This window comes from Rana temporaria, chromosome 11 (assembly GCF_905171775.1).
Source record: "Rana temporaria chromosome 11, aRanTem1.1, whole genome shotgun sequence".
Lineage (NCBI taxonomy): Eukaryota > Metazoa > Chordata > Amphibia > Anura > Ranidae > Rana > Rana temporaria.
Window position 1 is genome coordinate 163735494 of NC_053499.1, and position 23572 is coordinate 163759065.

Genomic DNA, 23572 nt, shown 5'->3' on the forward strand with positions numbered 1-23572 from the left:
TAAAGACTGTCCTCCGGTAACCGATCAGCAGGAAAGACCGTCCTCCGGTAACCGATCAGCAGGAAAGATCGTCCTCCGAGAACCGATCAGCAGGAAAGACCGTCCTCCGGTAACCGATCAGCAGGAAAGACCGTCCTCCCGTAACCGATCAGCAGGAAAGACCGTCCTCCGGTAACCGATCAGCAGGAAAGACTGTCCTCCGGTAACCGATCAGCAGGAAAGACCGTCCTCCGAGAACCGATCAGCAGGAAAGATCGTCCTCCGGTAACCGATCAGCAGGAAAGACTGTCCTCCGGTAACCGATCAGCAGGAAAGATCGTCCTCCGAGAACCGATCAGCAGGAAAGATCGTCCTCCGGTAACCGATCAACAGGAAAGATCGTCCTCCCGTAACCGATCAGCAGGAAAGACTGTCCTCCGAGAACCGATCAGCAGGAAAGACCGTCCTCCGGTAACCGATCAGCAGGAAAGATCGTCCTCCCGTAACCGATCAGCAGGAAAGACCGTCCTCCGGTAACCGATCAGCAGGAAAGACTGTCCTCCGGTAACCGATCAGCAGGAAAGACCGTCCTCCGAGAACCGATCAGCAGGAAAGATCGTCCTCCGGTAACCGATCAGCAGGAAAGACTGTCCTCCGGTAACCGATCAGCAGGAAAGATCGTCCTCCGAGAACCGATCAGCAGGAAAGACTGTCCTCCGAGAACCGATCAGCAGGAAAGACTGTCCTCCGAGAACCGATCAGCAGGAAAGACTGTCCTCCGGTAACCGATCAGCAGGAAAGACTGTCCTCCGAGAACCGATCAGCAGGAAAGACTGTCCTCCGAGAACCGATCAGCAGGAAAGATCGTCCTCCGAGAACCGATCAGCAGGAAAGACTGTCCTCCGGTAACCGATCAGCAGGAAAGACTCTCCTCCGAGAACCGATCAGCAGGAAAGACTGTCCTCCGGTAACCGATCAGCAGGAAAGACTGTCCTCCGGTAACCGATCAGCAGGAAAGACTGTCCTCCGAGAACCGATCAGCAGGAAAGACTGTCCTCCGAGAACCGATCAGCAGCAGGAAAGACTGTCCTCATGTTAACCAACATGAGGGACAAATGAGGAGGAAAGAGGGACAGAGGGACTTTGTCCTGAATGAGGGACAGTCCCTCCAAATCCGGGACAGTTGGGGGCTCAGTGGTATGGCCCTAACAAGGACAAAGACTTGTGTACATGGGAGGTTGTCTGCATCGTCTTTATTTACTGTGCTGCTGAACATTTCCAAATGTAGGCGGGTCCCGGCGGGTCTTCTTGGGTCTAATGAGAACCTGCAGGGCCAGAGATGGCTGACAACCTTCTGAATATGGTGGGAATGAGGCATAGTGGCTGCAAGGAAGTTAAAGTTGTTGGGCGCCAGACACTTCTTGAATGGAAATGAGATTTTTATTCCTCTTTTGGGAGGGTCGGGGCCGGGACACTCTTAGGTAGTTGTAAATATTAATTGGCAGACTCCGAGACTTCTATAGGAAGACAGCCATGCAGGGAAAAGCAAGACACCACATCATGTATAGGAATGTAGTCTCCCATGGCAACAAACTTTAACAGTTCCTAACGTAGCGCCCTGCTCCTGATGAACAGGCGCTGCTGTAAATTTCGTGGGGGGGTCGGAGTTGTTATTTGGCTCAGACCAGAGTGATTAAGGGCAATGTAGCCTCTGTTCCAGCCATGGCTGTGCTGGGAGTAACCACCATTGCTCGCCTGGGGGTGTCATTACCACCCCAGGCCAAGGGTGGCAGCAGCAAGGCCAGGGTGTACTGGGTGTCCCCTTCGGCAGTGAATCAGTGGGAGTGGTTGCCCCACACTTCCAGCTCTTCACGGCGCCTGCGCAGTCAGCTCCTAGTCTGTGCGCAGGCGCCGTATAGCGCCGTGAAGAGCTGAGTCCTACTCCGGCTATTTTCAGGGAGCGTGACACGCCATAGCCGGCCGTCAATCATGTTCCCTCTGAATAGGAACGCCCATTCCCTGCGGGAGTCTGAAATTTAACTACGGGATTAAACTGTGAGTACGGCGCAAAAAAAATAAATAAAGGCGTACTGTAGCTCCCGTTTCTATGCTAAATGGCATGATAGAAACTTGTTTTTTAGGGTGAACCCCCGCTTTAAGGGACAAACGCCATTGGCGGGGGTCCGTTGTTCGCACCTCGTGGCCCGCCTGGCCTGGGGTGCGCGTTCCTGAATCCTGACTCCGGGACCACGTTGGTCCGGGGTTGCGGCTTCACCTGGTAGGCCCAGTAGTCAGACAGGGGCCTGCCTTTTTCAGAGGTGATCCTGTGATGTCCGTCCTGCGGGGGGGGGGGGAGGCCACTTGATGAAGGAAGCCAGGGGAGGACCAATCCTGGAGAGGACCAGGCAAGAGGCCGGTACTTTGGGAGAAGGCCTGGAGACTTCATCGAAGGATGCACCGCGCACCGAGAGACCTGACAGTGTTGTCTGTCGGGTCTAAAAGTTCTACTAAAACAAAGCTGGAGAGATCCGGGTGCTGAATCCTGTGGCCGAGGATTCGGGACCAAACGTGTCTCCTTATAAAGGAAGGTCTGTGGCAGAGACTGGACTTTATTCTATGCGCCATCCCGGCTGCTGGGCCAGTGGGAGGGACCTATCCGGGGAGCAATACCCACTCTGGCCAGAGGGGCGCCGAGAACTGTTTTACTTGTGATTATACACCTGAACCTACCTACCTACCCTTCTGTGACGGTAGTAGAATGATATCCCCGTCAAGCATTCCCTTCTTCCCATAAAAGAAAATCACAGAATCATCCACACATGAGCCAAGGCTTACTGCTGGAACAAGACACTTTAATGGCAGCATGCTGCTGGGTATATATGCAGTTTACAAGCTAAATCCTCAATCAAAGAACAATGAAATCTCCACCCCCCTTTCCACACACAGTGGGGGCTCTCATACAGATTATAGGCAGACACTTCGGAGCCGACTCTGAAGACACATTTCTTTAGATAATGACATCAGTGAAGGTAATTACTAGTTGTAACAGAATACGTTATCTAGACAGCTTGGCCCCGCATATAGAAGAGGTAATTACCACAATGAAGCAATCAGAATAATTAACATGAGCCCCTTCTAATCACAGTAAACAGTAACCACAGGGCTTCTTCACATAACACAATAGATCAATTACCCTTTCATACACAGCATTACTAGCAGGGAGAATTAACTGAAGCATATCCTTCACACCTTCCACCCCTCCAACTTCTTTTCTACTAGGGTTCTCCCAAATAAATCCTAGAAAAAGAAGTGCATTTTGTGGACATTGGAATTCTTCAGACTCTCCTTTCACCCTGGACAGCGAGAAGATAAGAGGTAACGTGCCACCCAAATATAACCAGCAGCTCCTTCGGGGGTAGGGCTACACTAACACAAAGTGTAACCGTTCCTTCACTTCCACTACAATCACTTCTTGTCGTTCTTCAGCCCACTGAGCTCCCCGATCTCTCACTAGACCCTCCGATTCACTGCCACTGAGCTCCCGATCTCTCACTAGACCCTCCGATTCACTGCCACTGAGCTCCCGATCTCTCACTAGACCCTCCGATTCACTGCCACTGAGCTCCCGATCTCTCACTAGACCCTCCGATTCACTGCCACTGAGCTCCCCGATCTCTCACTAGACCCTCCGATTCACTGCCACTGAGCTCCCCGATCTCTCACTAGACCCTCCGATTCACTGCCACTGAGCTCCCCGTCTCTCACTAGATCCTCCGATTCACTGCCACTGAGCTCCCCGTCTCTCACTAGATCCTCCGATTCACTGCCACTGAGCTCCCGATCTCTCACTAGACCCTCCGATTCACTGCCACTGAGCTCCCGATCTCTCACTAGACCCTCCGATTCACTGCCACTGAGCTCCCCGTCTCTCACTAGACCCTCCGATTCACTGCCACTGAGCTCCCGATCTCTCACTAGATCCTCCGATTCACTGCCACTGAGCTCCCGATCTCTCACTAGACCCTCCGATTCACTGCCACTGAGCTCCCGATCTCTCACTAGACCCTCCGATTCACTGCCACTGAGCTCCCGATCTCTCACTAGACCCTCCGATTCACTGCCACTGAGCTCCCCATCTCTCACTAGACCCTCCGATTCACTGCCACTGAGCTCCCGATCTCTCACTAGATCCTCCGATTCACTGCCACTGAGCTCCCGATCTCTCACTAGACCCTCCGATTCACTGCCACTGAGCTCCCCGTCTCTCACTAGACCCTCCGATTCACTGCCACTGAGCTCCCGATCTCTCACTAGACCCTCCGATTCACTGCCACTGAGCTCCCGATCTCTCACTAGACCCTCCGATTCACTGCCACTGAGCTCCCGATCTCTCACTAGACCCTCCGATTCACTGCCACTGAGCTCCCGATCTCTCACTAGACCCTCCGATTCACTGCCACTGAGCTCCCCGATCTCTCACTAGACCCTCCGATTCACTGCCACTGAGCTCCCCGATCTCTCACTAGACCCTCCGATTCACTGCCACTGAGCTCCCCGTCTCTCACTAGATCCTCCGATTCACTGCCACTGAGCTCCCCGTCTCTCACTAGATCCTCCGATTCACTGCCACTGAGCTCCCGATCTCTCACTAGACCCTCCGATTCACTGCCACTGAGCTCCCGATCTCTCACTAGACCCTCCGATTCACTGCCACTGAGCTCCCCGTCTCTCACTAGACCCTCCGATTCACTGCCACTGAGCTCCCGATCTCTCACTAGATCCTCCGATTCACTGCCACTGAGCTCCCGATCTCTCACTAGACCCTCCGATTCACTGCCACTGAGCTCCCGATCTCTCACTAGACCCTCCGATTCACTGCCACTGAGCTCCCGATCTCTCACTAGACCCTCCGATTCACTGCCACTGAGCTCCCGATCTCTCACTAGACCCTCCGATTCACTGCCACTGAGCTCCCCGTCTCTCACTAGACCCTCCGATTCACTGCCACTGAGCTCCCGATCTCTCACTAGACCCTCCGATTCACTGCCACTGAGCTCCCGATCTCTCACTAGACCCTCCGATTCACTGCCACTGAGCTCCCGATCTCTCACTAGACCCTCCGATTCACTGCCACTGAGCTCCCGATCTCTCACTAGACCCTCCGATTCACTGCCACTGAGCTCCCCGTCTCTCTCACTAGATCCTCCGATTCACTGCCACTGAGCTCCCCGTCTCTCACTAGATCCTCCGATTCACTGCCACTGAGCTCCCCGATCTCTCACTAGACCCTCCGATTCACTGCCACTGAGCTCCCCGATCTCTCTCACTAGACCCTCCGATTCACTGCCACTGAGCTCCCGATCTCTCACTAGACCCTCCGATTCACTGCCACTGAGCTCCCCGATCTCTCACTAGACCCTCCGATTCACTGCCACTGAGCTCCCGATCTCTCACTAGACCCTCCGATTCACTGCCACTGAGCTCCCGATCTCTCACTAGACCCTCCGATTCACTGCCACTGAGCTCCCGATCTCTCACTAGACCCTCCGATTCACTGCCACTGAGCTCCCGATCTCTCACTAGACCCTCCGATTCACTGCCACTGAGCTCCCGATCTCTCACTAGACCCTCCGATTCACTGCCACTGAGCTCCCGATCTCTCACTAGACCCTCCGATTCACTGCCACTGAGCTCCCGATCTCTCACTAGACCCTCCGATTCACTGCCACTGAGCTCCCGATCTCTCACTAGACCCTCCGATTCACTGCCACTGAGCTCCCCGATCTCTCACTAGACCCTCCGATTCACTGCCACTGAGCTCCCGATCTCTCACTAGACCCTCCGATTCACTGCCACTGAGCTCCCGATCTCTCACTAGACCCTCCGATTCACTGCCACTGAGCTCCCGATCTCTCACTAGACCCTCCGATTCACTGCCACTGAGCTCCCCGATCTCTCACTAGACCCTCCGATTCACTGCCACTGAGCTCCCGATCTCTCACTAGACCCTCCGATTCACTGCCACTGAGCTCCCGATCTCTCACTAGATCCTCCGATTCACTGCCACTGAGCTCCCCGTCTCTCACTAGACCCTCCGATTCACTGCCACTGAGCTCCCGATCTCTCACTAGACCCTCCGATTCACTGCCACTGAGCTCCCGATCTCTCACTAGACCCTCCGATTCACTGCCACTGAGCTCCCCGATCTCTCACTAGACCCTCCGATTCACTGCCACTGAGCTCCCGATCTCTCACTAGACCCTCCAATTCACTGCCGCTGAGCTCCCCGATCTCTCACTAGACCCTCCGATTCACTGCCACTGAGCTCCCGATCTCTCACTAGATCCTCCGATTCACTGCCACTGAGCTCCCGATCTCTCACTAGACCCTCCGATTCACTGCCACTGAGCTCCCGATCTCTCACTAGACCCTCCGATTCACTGCCACTGAGCTCCCGATCTCTCACTAGACCCTCCGATTCACTGCCACTGAGCTCCCCGTCTCTCACTAGACCCTCCGATTCACTGCCACTGAGCTCCCGATCTCTCACTAGATCCTCCGATTCACTGCCACTGAGCTCCCGATCTCTCACTAGACCCTCCGATTCACTGCCACTGAGCTCCCCGTCTCTCACTAGACCCTCCGATTCACTGCCACTGAGCTCCCGATCTCTCACTAGACCCTCCGATTCACTGCCACTGAGCTCCCGATCTCTCACTAGACCCTCCGATTCACTGCCACTGAGCTCCCGATCTCTCACTAGACCCTCCGATTCACTGCCACTGAGCTCCCGATCTCTCACTAGACCCTCCGATTCACTGCCACTGAGCTCCCCGTCTCTCTCACTAGATCCTCCGATTCACTGCCACTGAGCTCCCCGTCTCTCACTAGATCCTCCGATTCACTGCCACTGAGCTCCCCGATCTCTCACTAGACCCTCCGATTCACTGCCACTGAGCTCCCCGATCTCTCTCACTAGACCCTCCGATTCACTGCCACTGAGCTCCCGATCTCTCACTAGACCCTCCGATTCACTGCCACTGAGCTCCCCGATCTCTCACTAGACCCTCCGATTCACTGCCACTGAGCTCCCGATCTCTCACTAGACCCTCCGATTCACTGCCACTGAGCTCCCGATCTCTCACTAGATCCTCCGATTCACTGCCACTGAGCTTCCGATCTCTCACTAGACCCTCCGATTCACTGCCACTGAGCTCCCCGTCTCTCACTAGACCCTCCGATTCACTGCCACTGAGCTCCCGATCTCTCACTAGACCCTCCGATTCACTGCCACTGAGCTCCCGATCTCTCACTAGACCCTCCGATTCACTGCCACTGAGCTCCCCGATCTCTCACTAGACCCTCCGATTCACTGCCACTGAGCTCCCGATCTCTCACTAGACCCTCCGATTCACTGCCACTGAGCTCCCGATCTCTCACTAGACCCTCCGATTCACTGCCACTGAGCTCCCGATCTCTCACTAGACCCTCCGATTCACTGCCACTGAGCTCCCGATCTCTCACTAGACCCTCCGATTCACTGCCACTGAGCTCCCGATCTCTCACTAGACCCTCCGATTCACTGCCACTGAGCTCCCGATCTCTCACTAGACCCTCCGATTCACTGCCACTGAGCTCCCGATCTCTCACTAGACCCTCCGATTCACTGCCACTGAGCTCCCGATCTCTCACTAGACCCTCCGATTCACTGCCACTGAGCTCCCCGATCTCTCACTAGACCCTCCGATTCACTGCCACTGAGCTCCCGATCTCTCACTAGACCCTCCGATTCACTGCCACTGAGCTCCCGATCTCTCACTAGACCCTCCGATTCACTGCCACTGAGCTCCCGATCTCTCACTAGACCCTCCGATTCACTGCCACTGAGCTCCCCGATCTCTCACTAGACCCTCCGATTCACTGCCACTGAGCTCCCGATCTCTCACTAGACCCTCCGATTCACTGCCACTGAGCTCCCGATCTCTCACTAGATCCTCCGATTCACTGCCACTGAGCTCCCCGTCTCTCACTAGACCCTCCGATTCACTGCCACTGAGCTCCCGATCTCTCACTAGACCCTCCGATTCACTGCCACTGAGCTCCCGATCTCTCACTAGACCCTCCGATTCACTGCCACTGAGCTCCCCGATCTCTCACTAGACCCTCCGATTCACTGCCACTGAGCTCCCGATCTCTCACTAGACCCTCCAATTCACTGCCGCTGAGCTCCCCGATCTCTCACTAGACCCTCCGATTCACTGCCACTGAGCTCCCGATCTCTCACTAGATCCTCCGATTCACTGCCACTGAGCTCCCGATCTCTCACTAGACCCTCCGATTCACTGCCACTGAGCTCCCGATCTCTCACTAGACCCTCCGATTCACTGCCACTGAGCTCCCGATCTCTCACTAGACCCTCCGATTCACTGCCACTGAGCTCCCCGATCTCTCTCACTAGACCCTCCGATTCACTGCCACTGAGCTCCCGATCTCTCACTAGACCCTCCGATTCACTGCCACTGAGCTCCCCGATCTCTCACTAGACCCTCCGATTCACTGCCACTGAGCTCCCGATCTCTCACTAGACCCTCCGATTCACTGCCACTGAGCTCCCGATCTCTCACTAGACCCTCCGATTCACTGCCACTGAGCTCCCGATCTCTCACTAGACCCTCCGATTCACTGCCACTGAGCTCCCGATCTCTCACTAGACCCTCCGATTCACTGCCACTGAGCTCCCGATCTCTCACTAGACCCTCCGATTCACTGCCACTGAGCTCCCGATCTCTCACTAGACCCTCCGATTCACTGCCACTGAGCTCCCGATCTCTCACTAGACCCTCCGATTCACTGCCACTGAGCTCCCGATCTCTCACTAGACCCTCCGATTCACTGCCACTGAGCTCCCCGATCTCTCACTAGACCCTCCGATTCACTGCCACTGAGCTCCCGATCTCTCACTAGACCCTCCGATTCACTGCCACTGAGCTCCCGATCTCTCACTAGACCCCCCGATTCACTGCCACTGAGCTCCCGATCTCTCACTAGACCCTCCGATTCACTGCCACTGAGCTCCCCGATCTCTCACTAGACCCTCCGATTCACTGCCACTGAGCTCCCGATCTCTCACTAGACCCTCCGATTCACTGCCACTGAGCTCCCGATCTCTCACTAGATCCTCCGATTCACTGCCACTGAGCTCCCCGTCTCTCACTAGACCCTCCGATTCACTGCCACTGAGCTCCCGATCTCTCACTAGACCCTCCGATTCACTGCCACTGAGCTCCCCGATCTCTCACTAGACCCTCCGATTCACTGCCACTGAGCTCCCCGATCTCTCACTAGACCCTCCGATTCACTGCCACTGAGCTCCCGATCTCTCACTAGACCCTCCGATTCACTGCCACTGAGCTCCCGATCTCTCACTAGACCCTCCGATTCACTGCCACTGAGCTCCCGATCTCTCACTAGATCCTCCGATTCACTGCCACTGAGCTCCCGATCTCTCACTAGACCCTCCGATTCACTGCCACTGAGCTCCCCGTCTCTCACTAGACCCTCCGATTCACTGCCACTGAGCTCCCCGTCTCTCACTAGACCCTCCGATTCACTGCCACTGAGCTCCCCGTCTCTCACTAGACCCTCCGATTCACTGCCACTGAGCTCCCCGTCTCTCACTAGACCCTCCGATTCACTGCCACTGAGCTCCCCGTCTCTCACTAGACCCTCCGATTCACTGCCACTGAGCTCCCCGTCTCTCACTAGACCCTCCGATTCACTGCCACTGAGCTCCCCGGTCTCTCTCACTAGACCCTCCGATTCACTGCCACTGAGCTCCCCGTCTCTCACTAGACCCTCCGATTCACTGCCGCTGAGCTCCCCGATCTCTCACTAGACCCTCCGATTCACTGCCACTGAGCTCCCGATCTCTCACTAGACCCTCCGATTCACTGCCACTGAGCTCCCCGATCTCTCACTAGACCCTCCGATTCACTGCCACTGAGCTCCCGATCTCTCACTAGACCCTCCGATTCACTGCCACTGAGCTCCCGATCTCTCACTAGACCCTCCGATTCACTGCCACTGAGCTCCCGATCTCTCACTAGACCCTCCGATTCACTGCCACTGAGCTCCCGATCTCTCACTAGACCCTCCGATTCACTGCCACTGAGCTCCCCGTCTCTCACTAGACCCTCCGATTCACTGCCACTGAGCTCCCGATCTCTCTCACTAGATCCTCCGATTCACTGCCACTGAGCTCCCGTCTCTCTCACTAGATCCTCCGATTCACTGCCACTGAGCTCCCGATCTCTCACTAGACCCTCCGATTCACTGTCACTGAGCTCCCCGTCTCTCACTAGACCCTCCGATTCACTGCCACTGAGCTCCCGATCTCTCACTAGACCCTCCGATTCACTGCCACTGAGCTCCCCGATCTCTCACTAGACCCTCCGATTCACTGCCACTGAGCTCCCGATCTCTCACTAGACCCTCCGATTCACTGCCACTGAGCTCCCGATCTCTCACTAGACCCTCCGATTCACTGCCACTGAGCTCCCGTCTCTCACTAGACCCTCCGATTCACTGCCACTGAGCTCCCGATCTCTCACTAGACCCTCCGATTCACTGCCACTGAGCTCCCGTCTCTCACTAGACCCTCCGATTCACTGCCACTGAGCTCCCCGGTCTCTCTCACTAGACCCTCCGATTCACTGCCACTGAGCTCCCGATCTCTCACTAGACCCTCCGATTCACTGCCACTGAGCTCCCCGGTCTCTCTCACTAGACCCTCCGATTCACTGCCACTGAGCTCCCGTCTCTCACTAGACCCTCCGATTCACTGCCACTGAGCTCCCGTCTCTCACTAGACCCTCCGATTCACTGCCACTGAGCTCCCGATCTCTCACTAGACCCTCCGATTCACTGCCACTGAGCTCCCGATCTCTCACTAGACCCTCCGATTCACTGCCACTGAGCTCCCCGTCTCTCTCACTAGACCCTCCGATTCACTGCCACTGAGCTCCCGATCTCTCACTAGACCCTCCGATTCACTGCCACTGAGCTCCCGATCTCTCATTAGACCCTCCGATTCACTGCCACTGAGCTCCCCGTCTCTCTCACTAGACCCTCCGATTCACTGCCACTGAGCTCCCGATCTCTCACTAGACCCTCCGATTCACTGCCACTGAGCTCCCGATCTCTCACTAGACCCTCCGATTCACTGCCACTGAGCTCCCGATCTCTCACTAGACCCTCCGATTCACTGCCACTGAGCTCCCCGTCTCTCACTAGACCCTCCGATTCACTGCCACTGAGCTCCCAATCTCTCACTAGACCCTCCGATTCACTGCCACTGAGCTCCCGATCTCTCACTAGACCCTCCGATTCACTGCCACTGAGCTCCCCGATCTCTCACTAGACCCTCCGATTCACTGCCACTGAGCTCCCCGTCTCTCACTAGACCCTCCGATTCACTGCCACTGAGCTCCCGTCTCTCACTAGACCCTCCGATTCACTGCCACTGAGCTCCCGATCTCTCACTAGACTCTCCGATTCACTGCCACTGAGCTCCCGATCTCTCACTAGACCCTCCGATTCACTGCCACTGAGCTCCCCGTCTCTCTCACTAGACCCTCCGATTCACTGTCACTGAGCTCCCCGTCTCTCACTAGACCCTCCGATTCACTGCCACTGAGCTCCCGATCTCTCACTAGACCCTCCGATTCACTGCCACTGAGCTCCCGTCTCTCACTAGACCCTCCGATTCACTGTCACTGAGCTCCCCGTCTCTCACTAGACCCTCCGATTCACTGCCACTGAGCTCCCCGATCTCTCACTAGACCCTCCGATTCACTGCCACTGAGCTCCCGATCTCTCACTAGACCCTCCGATTCACTGCCACTGAGCTCCCCGTCTCTCACTAGATCCTCCGATTCACTGTCACTGAGCTCCCCGTCTCTCTCACTAGACCCTCCGATTCACTGCCACTGAGCTCCCCGATCTCTCACTAGACCCTCCGATTCACTGCCACTGAGCTCCCGATCTCTCACTAGACCCTCCGATTCACTGCCACTGAGCTCCCGATCTCTCACTAGACCCTCCGATTCACTGCCACTGAGCTCCCGATCTCTCACTAGACCCTCCGATTCACTGCCACTGAGCTCCCGATCTCTCACTAGACCCTCCGATTCACTGCCACTGAGCTCCCGATCTCTCACTAGACCCTCCGATTCACTGCCACTGAGCTCCCCGTCTCTCTCACTAGACCCTCCGATTCACTGCCACTGAGCTCCCGATCTCTCACTAGACCCTCCGATTCACTGCCACTGAGCTCCCGATCTCTCACTAGACCCTCCGATTCACTGCCACTGAGCTCCCGATCTCTCACTAGACCCTCCGATTCACTGCCACTGAGCTCCCGATCTCTCACTAGACCCTCCGATTCACTGCCACTGAGCTCCCGATCTCTCACTAGACCCTCCGATTCACTGCCACTGAGCTCCCCGATCTCTCACTAGACCCTCCGATTCACTGCCACTGAGCTCCCGATCTCTCACTAGACCCTCCGATTCACTGCCACTGAGCTCCCCGTCTCTCACCAGACCCTCCGATTCACTGCCACTGAATCCCTTGAGCCCCTCCAATGTTGGTATCTTCCTCAAGCGTCACCCACGCCTTTTTTTTTAACCAGACTATGTAACTTCCTGGAATCTACCTGCCCTCAGCTCAGGCATGCGGGCAGTAGGGTGTGCTTAGCTGAGAAAGCTCCTCCTTAAAGACTCCTGGGATGTATGACCTCATAGTGGCCTAGGCCAGAAGCCAGGAAGCGACTGAAGAAATAAAATAAAAAAGTGTAAAACACAAAAATATCATCTCCCTTCTATCTATTTAGTAATGCTGACAGGATACGGAGTTCATTGACTGAGAGAGTGAAGTTCTGCTTTACCCAATAATCATGTGTGAGCCCAGAGACCGTCCCTGAGAATTATTAACCACTTCTTCTTTTGCTCTTTGTCTCACACGTCTCGGTGTCGGTGATCTGGGCGCCCAGTTTTCGGTATTATTGGACGGGCCGTTTCCATAGAGCAGTCCTTCCACTACTTCATGACCCTCTGATAGTGACATATTTCACCTCTCTTCTCCAGAGGAGTCAGACTCCCCGGGGGCACTAAGCTGCAGCCTCGGGTACCCGGTGGTCACCTCTTATTCTTTACCTGGGGACACACCTGGGGACACCACGCCCTCCACAGGGGAGAGAGTGCAAGGACAGGCAGAGGAGACGTCACATCACTCAGGACTTTGTACAGGACGGTCACCATCCAGAACCCCCCAATGAGGAAGAGGAGCTGCCTGGGAGCTCTGCTGATCTGCCTCCTGCTGCAGGTAAGTGGTGACCCCGGGGCAGGGAGGACGCCCCATATCCCATCAAAGAAGAATGAAGACTAATCCATGCACCACACACAGCCGGGGTCCCCTGGGCACATAATATTGGGTGGACACCAAACTACAACCCAAGGGACAACTTACCTATAAGCCAGGGGACACCTACAGTACCTACTCAACTGTTACCTACTGACCTATGGGCACCTACCCTTCTCTATATTACCTATTGCCCTATGGGCACCTACCCGTCTCTATATTACCTACTGACCTATGGGCACCTACCCTTCTCTATATTACTTACAGCGCTTTTGTAAGCTACTCTACTATTAGCTACTTGGCTTTTGGACACCTACTACCCACCTCTGTATTATCTACTGCCCTGTGAATACCTACTTTACTAAGGATTATCTACTGTCCTATGGACACCTACTCTGTGTTAGTTATTGTCCTATGAACACTTACTCAACTTATAGCTTCTCCCCTTCTCTATATTACCTCCATCCCTATGGAAACTTACCCTACAATTAGCTGCTTGCTTTCTGGATACCCCACTAAATATTATCTACCGTCATAGGGACACCTTCCCAACTCTGTTAGTTATATCCCTGTGTACACCTACCCTACTTCATGTTAGTAACTGCTCTTTGAACACCTACTGTCCTCTGTATTAGCTACTGCCCATGGACTCCTACTCTGAAAATCTTACCTATTGTCATGTGTACACCTACCTTACCATTACCTTCTCTGCAAACAGCCTTCTATATTAGAAACTGCCCTGTACTTTTCTCTATATCAGGCTATTATGCTATGGACACTTACCCTTTTCTATATTAGATACAACCTTATGGACACCTACCCTTCTTTATATCACGTATTACTTAGTTACTTTTCTTTGAACAATTACTGTTCTCTGTATTAATAAAAGAAAGTGATCTCTTTGGAATCCAAAACCTAGACCGTGCCCCCATCCCTGTAGTCATATAGAACAAAAGGAAATTGGGTTGTGGGACTTTAAATGGGGCATGGACGGGTTTGTAAGATTATTAAGGATATCAACAGTGGGAGATCTATCACAGTCCCATCAAGGGAAATCTCTGTGGTCAAGGATAATGCTTAGTGATGAATCCGAGAAAGAAATTGAAGGAGTCAAATATAAACGTAATAATATAATGTGTATCATAATAAATAATACAGAGATCATGCATACAAAGGCATAATACATGTAGTCATAGTAACATTGATATAAAATATTCAAAAATCCAGGACATGACCATTAAAAGCAATCACAATAAATTGACATATAGATACAGTAGACATGATTATGCAATAAAGTTGGTGGATGTGAACAATATGGTAATAGAACACATAATTTGGCAAGCTTGATCTTGGCATCCCTGAGCATAGACTCGACGCGCGTTTCTTGGCGTTTAAAGCCAGTCATCAGGAGTGGGGTGCATAGCAATAAGCTAGAGAGAAAGAGGAGGGGGGGGGGAAGGGATGAACATACAGGTGAGTAGGTGCAATCTTATCATGGTAGCAGCATAAGCGAGTTTGGTTGTGTGGTATATGACCTTTATGTTGGGCCAAAAGTGAAGTAAACCTTTGCGTTCCAAACTAAGGAGTGGAATGATGGTCCATGACTGGCTTTAAACGCCAAGAAACGCGCGTCGAGTCTATGCTCAGGGATGCCAAGATCAAGCTTGCCAAATGATGTGTTCTATTACCACCTACTAAGCATTATCCTTGACCACAGAGATTTCCCTTGATGGGACTGTGATAGATCTCCCACTGTTGATATCCTTAATAATCTTACAAACCCGTCCATGCCCCATTTAACGTCCCACAACCCAATTTCCTTTTGTTCTAAATGTTCTCTGTATTAGTTACTGCCCTTTGGACCCCAACCCTACAAAATATTACCTATGCCCTGTATTAGCTACAGCCTTATGGACACTTACCCTTCTCTATATTAACTAATGTCTCATGCCCTATGGTCACCTAAACCCACAACAGTAAAGTCAGTCTGTGTATGTAGGAAAGCATGCTTGTTGTACTCAGCGCTTTTTTCTCAGAGAATAGGGGCAGGAACTCAACCATGCCGTCACACACACAGGTACTACATGTAATTGTGGTAACGCCGCCCAAGTAATGGGCCCGGCGTTACCGTGAGGGGAAGAGTAATCAAGTAGATTACTTGTTACCCTCAAAAGGGGCATCGTTAGGTAACGGCGTTTATTTAAACGCTGTTACTTACAACACTGGCCATCACACACACATACCTGCCACATGGCATCAAATAGCAGCTCTTCCCTCTGCATTCAACCCCCTCCCTCCACTGCCCTCATCTTCTTCTCCCTCTTTAAAAGCTCCACCATGTGCCACGTGTCTTACCTTTGTTTCAATATTAAGCTGATGTACCCATCAGGCTGTAGTACCTCCCAGCATCACACTGTACTATACTACAGTCACTTACAAGGGAGATCATGCAGTAGGAGCATCAACAACTGGTCACCAGGGAAAAAATGGAGACCACAGAGGGTGCAACCTTCCACGTGCCCTCTACCACCTATGACTGCACTGACCCCTGGGCACCTATTCTGTATCTCCCTTGTCCCTGTCCGGCACTCAGTGGAATCTACTCAGGAGATCTGCCCTGTGGGAGATAAGCTATAAACTCAGAAGCTGTGTTACCAAATGATAGTGGTGAGCAGAGAACAGAAGACCTGAGCCAGAGGTGGTGGAACTGAGTTCCCCATAGTTCCTCCTGAAAAAAAGCCCTGCTTGTACTCACTGTGGAACCTAAGGGGTCAATCCTCCGCATTGTGTAAAAAGGCTCCATGTTAGAGAAAGCTGTTGGAGAAAAAGAAGAGTTTCGTGGCTCAGGTAAGTAAAACAGGGGGGCTGAATTTTTTTAATTCTAACGCGAATAAAGAAATTATGTACAAAGCCATCACACATTTCCTTTAACATTGTAGGAGGATGTCACGTCTCTGTGGCATTGGTGTGGCTAGATACACCCCAGATGTCTCTTTAGATATATCCTCCAAATGTCTCTTTAGATACACCCCAGATGTCTCTTTAGATATATCCTCCAAATGTCTCTTTAGATACACCCCAGATGTCTCTTTAGATATATCCTCCAAATGTCTCTTTAGATACACCCCAGATGTCTCCTTAGATACACCCCAGATGTCTCTTTAGATACACCCCAGATGTCTCCTTAGATACCCCCCAGATGTCTCTTTAGATACCCCCCAGATGTCTCTTTAGATATACCCCAGATGTCTCTTTAGATACCCTCCATGTCCATCTAATGATGAACATTCTCTTCTGTAGACCAACCAATGTTTTCTCTTTCCCTGCGGCAGATTACGGGAGGATTGGCGGAATGGGACATTTGTCGCTATGATTTTGCTGATAAGGAATACCATTTCTCGGTGCCCCGATCTCTGGACCCCGGCACGGTGGTGGGAAAAGGTAAGAGTACCGCTCGTGGTTTCTCTATAACCCGGATGGGGTGACGCCGGGAAGCTCCTGTGACACGGATAATTCCGGCTTTCCTTCTCCTATCTTTTGTTATCTTGTTGGAAGGCTGTAGACGGAGATCAGGAGGAGGGCTGACTGGGGGGCTCTATAACCTCTTCTATGACTGGGGGGCTATAACCTCTTCAGGTGGACGGTTGGCATTCTTGAAGCTGTAGATTTGTTCTCCTTCTTCTTTGAATGTTATCAGTGAATGAGAGGCTGCAAAGTGGCCCTACAGGAATTAAAGGGTCTGGGGCTTCAGTCTTCCAGTAGTAGTGAATATTTACTGACAGTTGGTAAAAAAAAAAAAAAAAAAAATGCTTTTACTCATAATGAAGAATAAACTGTAAGAAAACCAAATAAACAACATTACAGCCCCATAGCATAGCATTAAAAAATAAATGACAGTTTATTGAAAGATAAAAATGCACTCACAAAAATTCACATGTGTAGGGAATGGCATAAGGGGGACTTGGGAGCCGGAGAACCACCAGCCTTGGCCACTGGCTGGGGATGAAATGCGCCGAAGATGGAGGAAGCCGCTGTCACTGCAACTGCAATTTGTGTTCAGCCCCCGGACTGGAATCCCCAACATCACTGGAAACATGGGATGCGTTTTGAAGCCGGTCGGCTTCTTCATCAGCCAAAGTGATTACTTTTGTGAGAGGCAGAAATGGCCCGTTTGCTCAAGGACCTCCTGGGAACCTCTGAAGGAATGTTGGGGTTCTGCAGAACTCTGGTTGGGGAAGGCAGCTCTATATGATGAATAATAGATACAATGTAAATGTTTTATCTGGGGGAGATGACCCCCAATACAGTCTGTATGCAGTGTTGAAGGTAATTACATGTAGAATGTCCATTATCCAGCGTTCTGTGTGGGGGGGACTTTCTAGTACATAATGTTGGACGTTTCATTATTAGGGGCTGCTTGAGCTGTATGGGAACCGTCTGCAAAGTATAAGTCTGGTATCTGAATATAACTGAACACGAGCTTTGTGGCGTTGGATGGTCGGTATTGTGCGTGGAAGATCAATGTTATATGTCTACAGCCATTGTGCAACCTCCTCCCCCGGCGTCTAGTCTGCTAGGAATCACTTCCTTTTTTTCTCATTAGTTGCAGTGACAATACTTTCATAGGGAATAGAAAATAGTAAAAAAAGATATAAATAATCTGGCATATACAATGGCTACACAAGTCATATTGTAATTGAATGTTATTAAAAATGGTCTTTCCTTTTCATTCTGCAGCCGCTGTCATTTTCTTTAAAGGAGTTGTAAAGGAAAATAAATTTTTTTGGCTAAAATGAATGTCTGCGCGGTAGACAGACAGAATAGTGTAATGATACTGGGCCATATTAGTAATGTTACGATGGAGTATCTCAGGATACTCCATCGTATCTCTCTTTTTTGGCCCGCGTATCTATGCGACTGATTCTTAGAATCATTTTCGCATAGATACGCTGAAGATCCGACATCTGTAAGTCACTTACACTGTCGGATCTTAAATGTAATTACTCCGCCGGCCGCTAGATGGCGTTTACGTTCAGGTCTCATTTGTTTATGCAAATGAGCCTGATACGCCGATTCCCGAACGAATTTGCGTCGCGTAACCGTCGCTTACGTCGTTTGCGTAGGCGTAAGGTTACTCCTGCTATATGAGGGGTAACCTTACGCCAGTCCCACATAGGCCATGTTAAGTATGGCGTCGGGTCCGCGTCTTCTTTTCCCGTCGGGTACGTCGTTTTACTAAGTCGTCTGCGAATACGACTTTACGTCAATGACGCACACGTCGGCGTCATTGACGTTTTACGCCGAGAACTGGAGCATGCGCACTGGGCTATTTTAAGCCCGGCGCATGCGCAGTTCGTTAGAATCGGGGGGCGCTTAATTTAAATAGAAGCCGCCCCCTTGGAGATACGCGGGGATACGCTGGGCCAATTACACTACGCCGCCGCAAACTACGGAGCAAGTGTTTGGGGAATACGGCACTTGCTCCTGTAGGTTGGGGCGGCGGAGTGTAAATGGCTTACGCGCCGCCCGCCTACTTTCTTTAAGAATATGGCCCGCAGTTATTAAATTCCTTCATCTATATCACCTCCGGCGTTCTAGTTTCTGTTCTCTCATTCACTTCCTGGTTTGCGGTGCTCGTTCATGTAAGAACTACATTTCCCAGTATGCATTGCGGCACGCCCAGTAATTCACACCTCCCTGAAGTCTCTAACACGTAGAGAGCGTCCTGCCGCACAGTTCCCAGGAGGGGGCGGGGCACGTCACTGACCACCGCAGTAAAGCCTCCCGTCACGGTGGTCAGTAACAATCAGACAAGCAGGAAGTGAACAGAATAGAGAAGAAATAGAGCAACTTCTGAGCAAAAACCAACAATGAGGAAGTGAAAAGAGGAATGTCTGCAGGTAAAGGACGATTATTATGAAAAAAAAAAATTTCCTTTACAACCCCTTTTTTAACCACTTCAGCCCCGGAGGATTTGGCTGACCAAAGACCAGAGCACTTTTGTGATTCGGCACTGCGTCGCTTTTACTGACAATAGCGCAGTCGTGCGACGTGGCTCCCAAAACAAAATTGGCATCCTTTTTTTCCCACAAATATAGATTTCTTTTGGTGGTATTTGATCACCTCTGCGTTTTTTATTTTTTGCTCTATAAACAGAAAATACCGACAATTAATTTTGAAAAAAAAATCAATATTTTTTACCTTTTGCTATAATAAATATCCCCAAAAATATATAAAAAATATATTTTTTTCCTCGGTTTAGGCCGATACGTATTCTTCTACATATTATTGGTAAAAAAAAACACAATAAGCGTTTATTGATTGGTTTGCGCAAAAGTTATAGCGTCTACAAAATAGGGGATGGTTTTATGGCATTTTTATTATAATTTTATTTTTTTTACTAGTAATGGCGGCGATCAGCGATTTTTTATTGTGACTGCGATATTATGGCGGACACATCGGACACTTTTAACACATTTTTGGGACCATTGTCATTTATACAGCGATCAGTGCTATAAAAATGCACAGATTACTGTAAAAATGTGACTGGCAGGGAAGGGGTTAACCACTAGGGGGCTAGGAAGGGGTTAAGTGTGTCCTAGGGAGTGATTCTAATTGTTAGGGGGCGTGGCCACGAGTGACACATCACTGAACACTGCTCCCAAGGAGAGGGAACAGACAATCAGTGACATGTCACTGGGCAGAACGGGGAGATGCAAAACAAAACAAGCATAGATTTCAGTCTGGACAGGCCTTGCCCCATGGTAGTGCTGAAGGGTCATGGATACCCACACTTCCGGGGCCCGAAGTGTCTATTCTCCCAGTCGTGCCATTCTGCCGACGTATATGTACAGGAGTTGGTCGGGAACCGGTGCAATGCAATATGGCCACAATATGGAGGCACTCGTACACAGATGGTATAAGGACCGCCCCCTGAAAATGTCACTTCCTGCTTGTGTGATTGGCTGACTGATGTTCCCAGAAGTCTTCACTAAGAGTCAGATTTTGGGCATCCCCTGCAACACAAATGTCATTTTTGGTGAGCTCCTCCCAAAGGGAAATCAGGTCTAAGGATATAAAGATGGAGGGTCCAAACTGAGCTAATGTGTTGCCGACATCCTTTCATAACTTTCACAAACTCCAGGTAAGTTTAGCTCCCATGGGCAGCCATCTTTGCCACTTTCTTACACAAATCATAATAATCTCTTATTTATACATCATAAACGCATGTTCAATAAAAAAATACATGGCTGACACATCATACATCCTATATCACAGCAATACCCAGTTATACCTGACACGTCTTAAAGGGGACTTTTTTTACGTTTATTAAAAGTCAGCAGGTACAAAAAGTGTATCTGGGGGCTTTTAATAAACAGACACCTACCTGCTCCACGGCTCTGCTCCTCGCCCCCCCCTTTGCCGGCCGGCGTCTTCATTCCTAGTGTGGGCACCTGGCAGTGACAGCTTTCGGCTTCACGGCCGGGCACCCACTGCGCATGCGCGAGCGGCGCCGTACGATTGGACAGGCGCTCGCCTACAGGGAAGGGCTGCAATAAGGCGATTAAGCTAATCGCCTTACCAGCCCCTCGGCGGAAGGAGGAAGTGGGACAGGAAGTCCCCCTCCTCCTGACCCCCCCACTCCCCCCCCCCCAAAAAAATGACATGCCAAATGTGGCATGTAAGGGGGCGAGGAGTGGGATAAGCGGAAGTTCCACTTTTAGGTAGAACTCCGCTTTAAGCACAAATGATACCTTTTTATAAAATAAATAAAGGGCTTATGTCCTACAATCAGGGAAACCCAACTGGGTAAGACTTTTCTATCTTCCTCAGGGTAGGAGTATGCCAGTCCGGGACAAAGTTGTAACAAATAGTAATACAGGGGAACCTCGGTTTACGAGTAACGCGGTTAACGAGCATTTTGAAAGATGAGCAACTTTTCTTTTTAATTCTGACTCTGTCTGCGAGTGTTGTGTTGCGAAACGAGCAGAATTCAAGCCAATAGGGTGTGCAGTACCGCATTTGGCCTGAGGTGTGGGGGCGCCGGAGCCGAGCGGAGCCGTTTGTTTCCGAGCCTTTCTGAGGTCAGCCGAGCTGTCCCCGATCATTCCCGAGGCTCTCCGGCGCCCCCCCACCTTATGCGGTATTGCATGCCATTGAAGTCAATGCGGAACAAATAATTTTTGTTTCCATTGACTTCTATGGGGAAACCCGCTTTGATATACGAGTGCTTTGGATTACAAGCGTTCTCCTGGAACAGATTATCCTCGTCATCCGAGGTTCCCCTGTACAAATGTATTCCAATATCCTTTGCAGCTGCAGAACAATAAAGGGTCCTAGGAGATAAGTAGTTAAACTATTTCCAAAGGGGTTTTCTTTTTGTTTGTTTTGGTCCTGTTGTTGGGGAGATTTTTCTTCATTTCCTGTCCTGGAGATATGAAGAAAATGGAAGGAAATCTCCCCAGAGAGCAAATGTCCCCCTGGAGACCCCCCTGTATTCCTGTTCTGGTGATATGTGTAATCATTTGCCCCCCCCCCACCTCTCTGCCCCGGGGACATACAGGTCAGATACTATACAGAGGGGGGGGGGGGTCTCTACAGCAGGGACACAGATAGCAATAAAAGCCTGGCAGAGTCTTAACCCTTCCTTACCCTCTCTATCAAAAAGTTACAAGGGAAAGAAAGTTTGTTCTTAGGATAACCTTTAATATGAAATCCTGATTGCAGTTCTACACGATATTCATTGCAGTGAATGGAAGAATCTGAAGAGAAAATACAGAATTGATTGGAAGTGATCGATGTGTCCTGGTGGGATGACCTCAATTCTCACCCCCCTTCCCCCCCTCTTATCTTTCAGTGGACTTCATTACCTGCGGCCTGAAAACGAACGTTCGCTATGAATCCAAAGACTCTCACTTTGAGGTTCAGGCTGACGGCGCCATCGTAGTAAAGGAACATCTAAAGCTTCATGGACACAAAGAGTTCGGTGTTGTGGCATTGGAGGGGAATAATGTTCTCACTGAGACCACCGTGACACTGAGAAAACGCCACCCCCACCACAGACAGGTGAGTCTCCTGTATGAATGATGGGGGTCTTCCTTCCATGCTGTCCCCCCGCGTCTCTTCCTACCTCCAATAATACCATTGGTCGAGGAAGTTCCAGACTGGATGGGGGTCTTCCTTCCATGCTGTCCCCCCGCGTCTCTTCCTACCTCCAATAATACCATTGGTCGAGGAAGTTCCAGACTGGATGGGGGTCTTCCTTCCATGCTGTCCCCCGTGTCTCTTCCTACCTCCAATAATACCATTGGTCGAGGAAGTTCCAGACTGGATGGGGGTCTTCCTTCCATGCTGTCCCCCGCGTCTCTTCCTACCTCCAATAATACCATTGGTCGAGGAAGTTCCAGACTGGATGGGGGTCTTCCTTCCATGCTGTCCCCCGCGTCTCTTCCTACCTCCAATAATACCATTGGTCGAGGAAGTTCCAGACTGGATGGGGGTCTTCCTTCCATGCTGTCCCCCGCGTCTCTTCCTACCTCCAATAATACCATTGGTCGAGGAACTTCCAGACTGGATGGGGGTCTTCCTTCCATGCTGTCCCCCGCGTCTCTTCCTACCTCCAATAATACCATTGGTCGAGGAAGTTCCAGACTGGATGGGGGTCTTCCTTCCATGCTGTCCCCCGTGTCTCTTCCTACCTCCAATAATACCATTGGTCGAGGAAGTTCCAGACTGAACTGCACCTATCGAAGCTGAACATATTCTTCCTTAGCTGTACAATGTCTGTGGGGTTGGGGTGTATGTAGGGTGACCATGTGTCCCGTATTTCCCGGGACAGTCCCGCATTTCCTGGGACAGTCCAGCATTTCCTGGGACAGTCCCGTATTTCCCGGGACAGTCCCTGTATTTCCCGGGACAGTCCCGTATTTCCCGGGACAGTCCTGTATTTCCCTGGACAGTCCAGCATTTCCCGGGACAGTCCCGCATTTCCCAGGACAGTCCCGTATTTCCTGGGACAGTCCCACATTTCCCGGGACAGTCCCGTATTTCCCGGGATAGTCCCACATTTCCTGGCACAGTCCAGCAGATTCCCGGGACAGTCCCGTATTTCCCAGGATAGTCCCACATTTCCTGGCACAGTCCAGCATTTCCCGGGACAGTCCCGTATTTCCCG

The 23572-nt window shown here is 51.4% G+C and overlaps 1 protein-coding gene across 1 annotated transcript in view; it reads left to right on the forward strand.

Annotated features, from left to right (window-relative positions):
• Positions 1-13212: 13212 nt before the first annotated feature.
• The window catches only part of LOC120917998 (cadherin-1-like), a 51197-nt gene continuing 40837 nt past the window's right edge, over positions 13213-23572 (forward strand). The window contains exons 1-3 of the mRNA XM_040329659.1: positions 13213-13362; positions 16731-16839; positions 22256-22464. Of these exons, the coding sequence (XP_040185593.1) occupies positions 13312-13362; positions 16731-16839; positions 22256-22464 (369 nt within the window). The 5' untranslated portion in view covers positions 13213-13311. The remainder of the gene's footprint in view (positions 13363-16730; positions 16840-22255; positions 22465-23572) is intronic.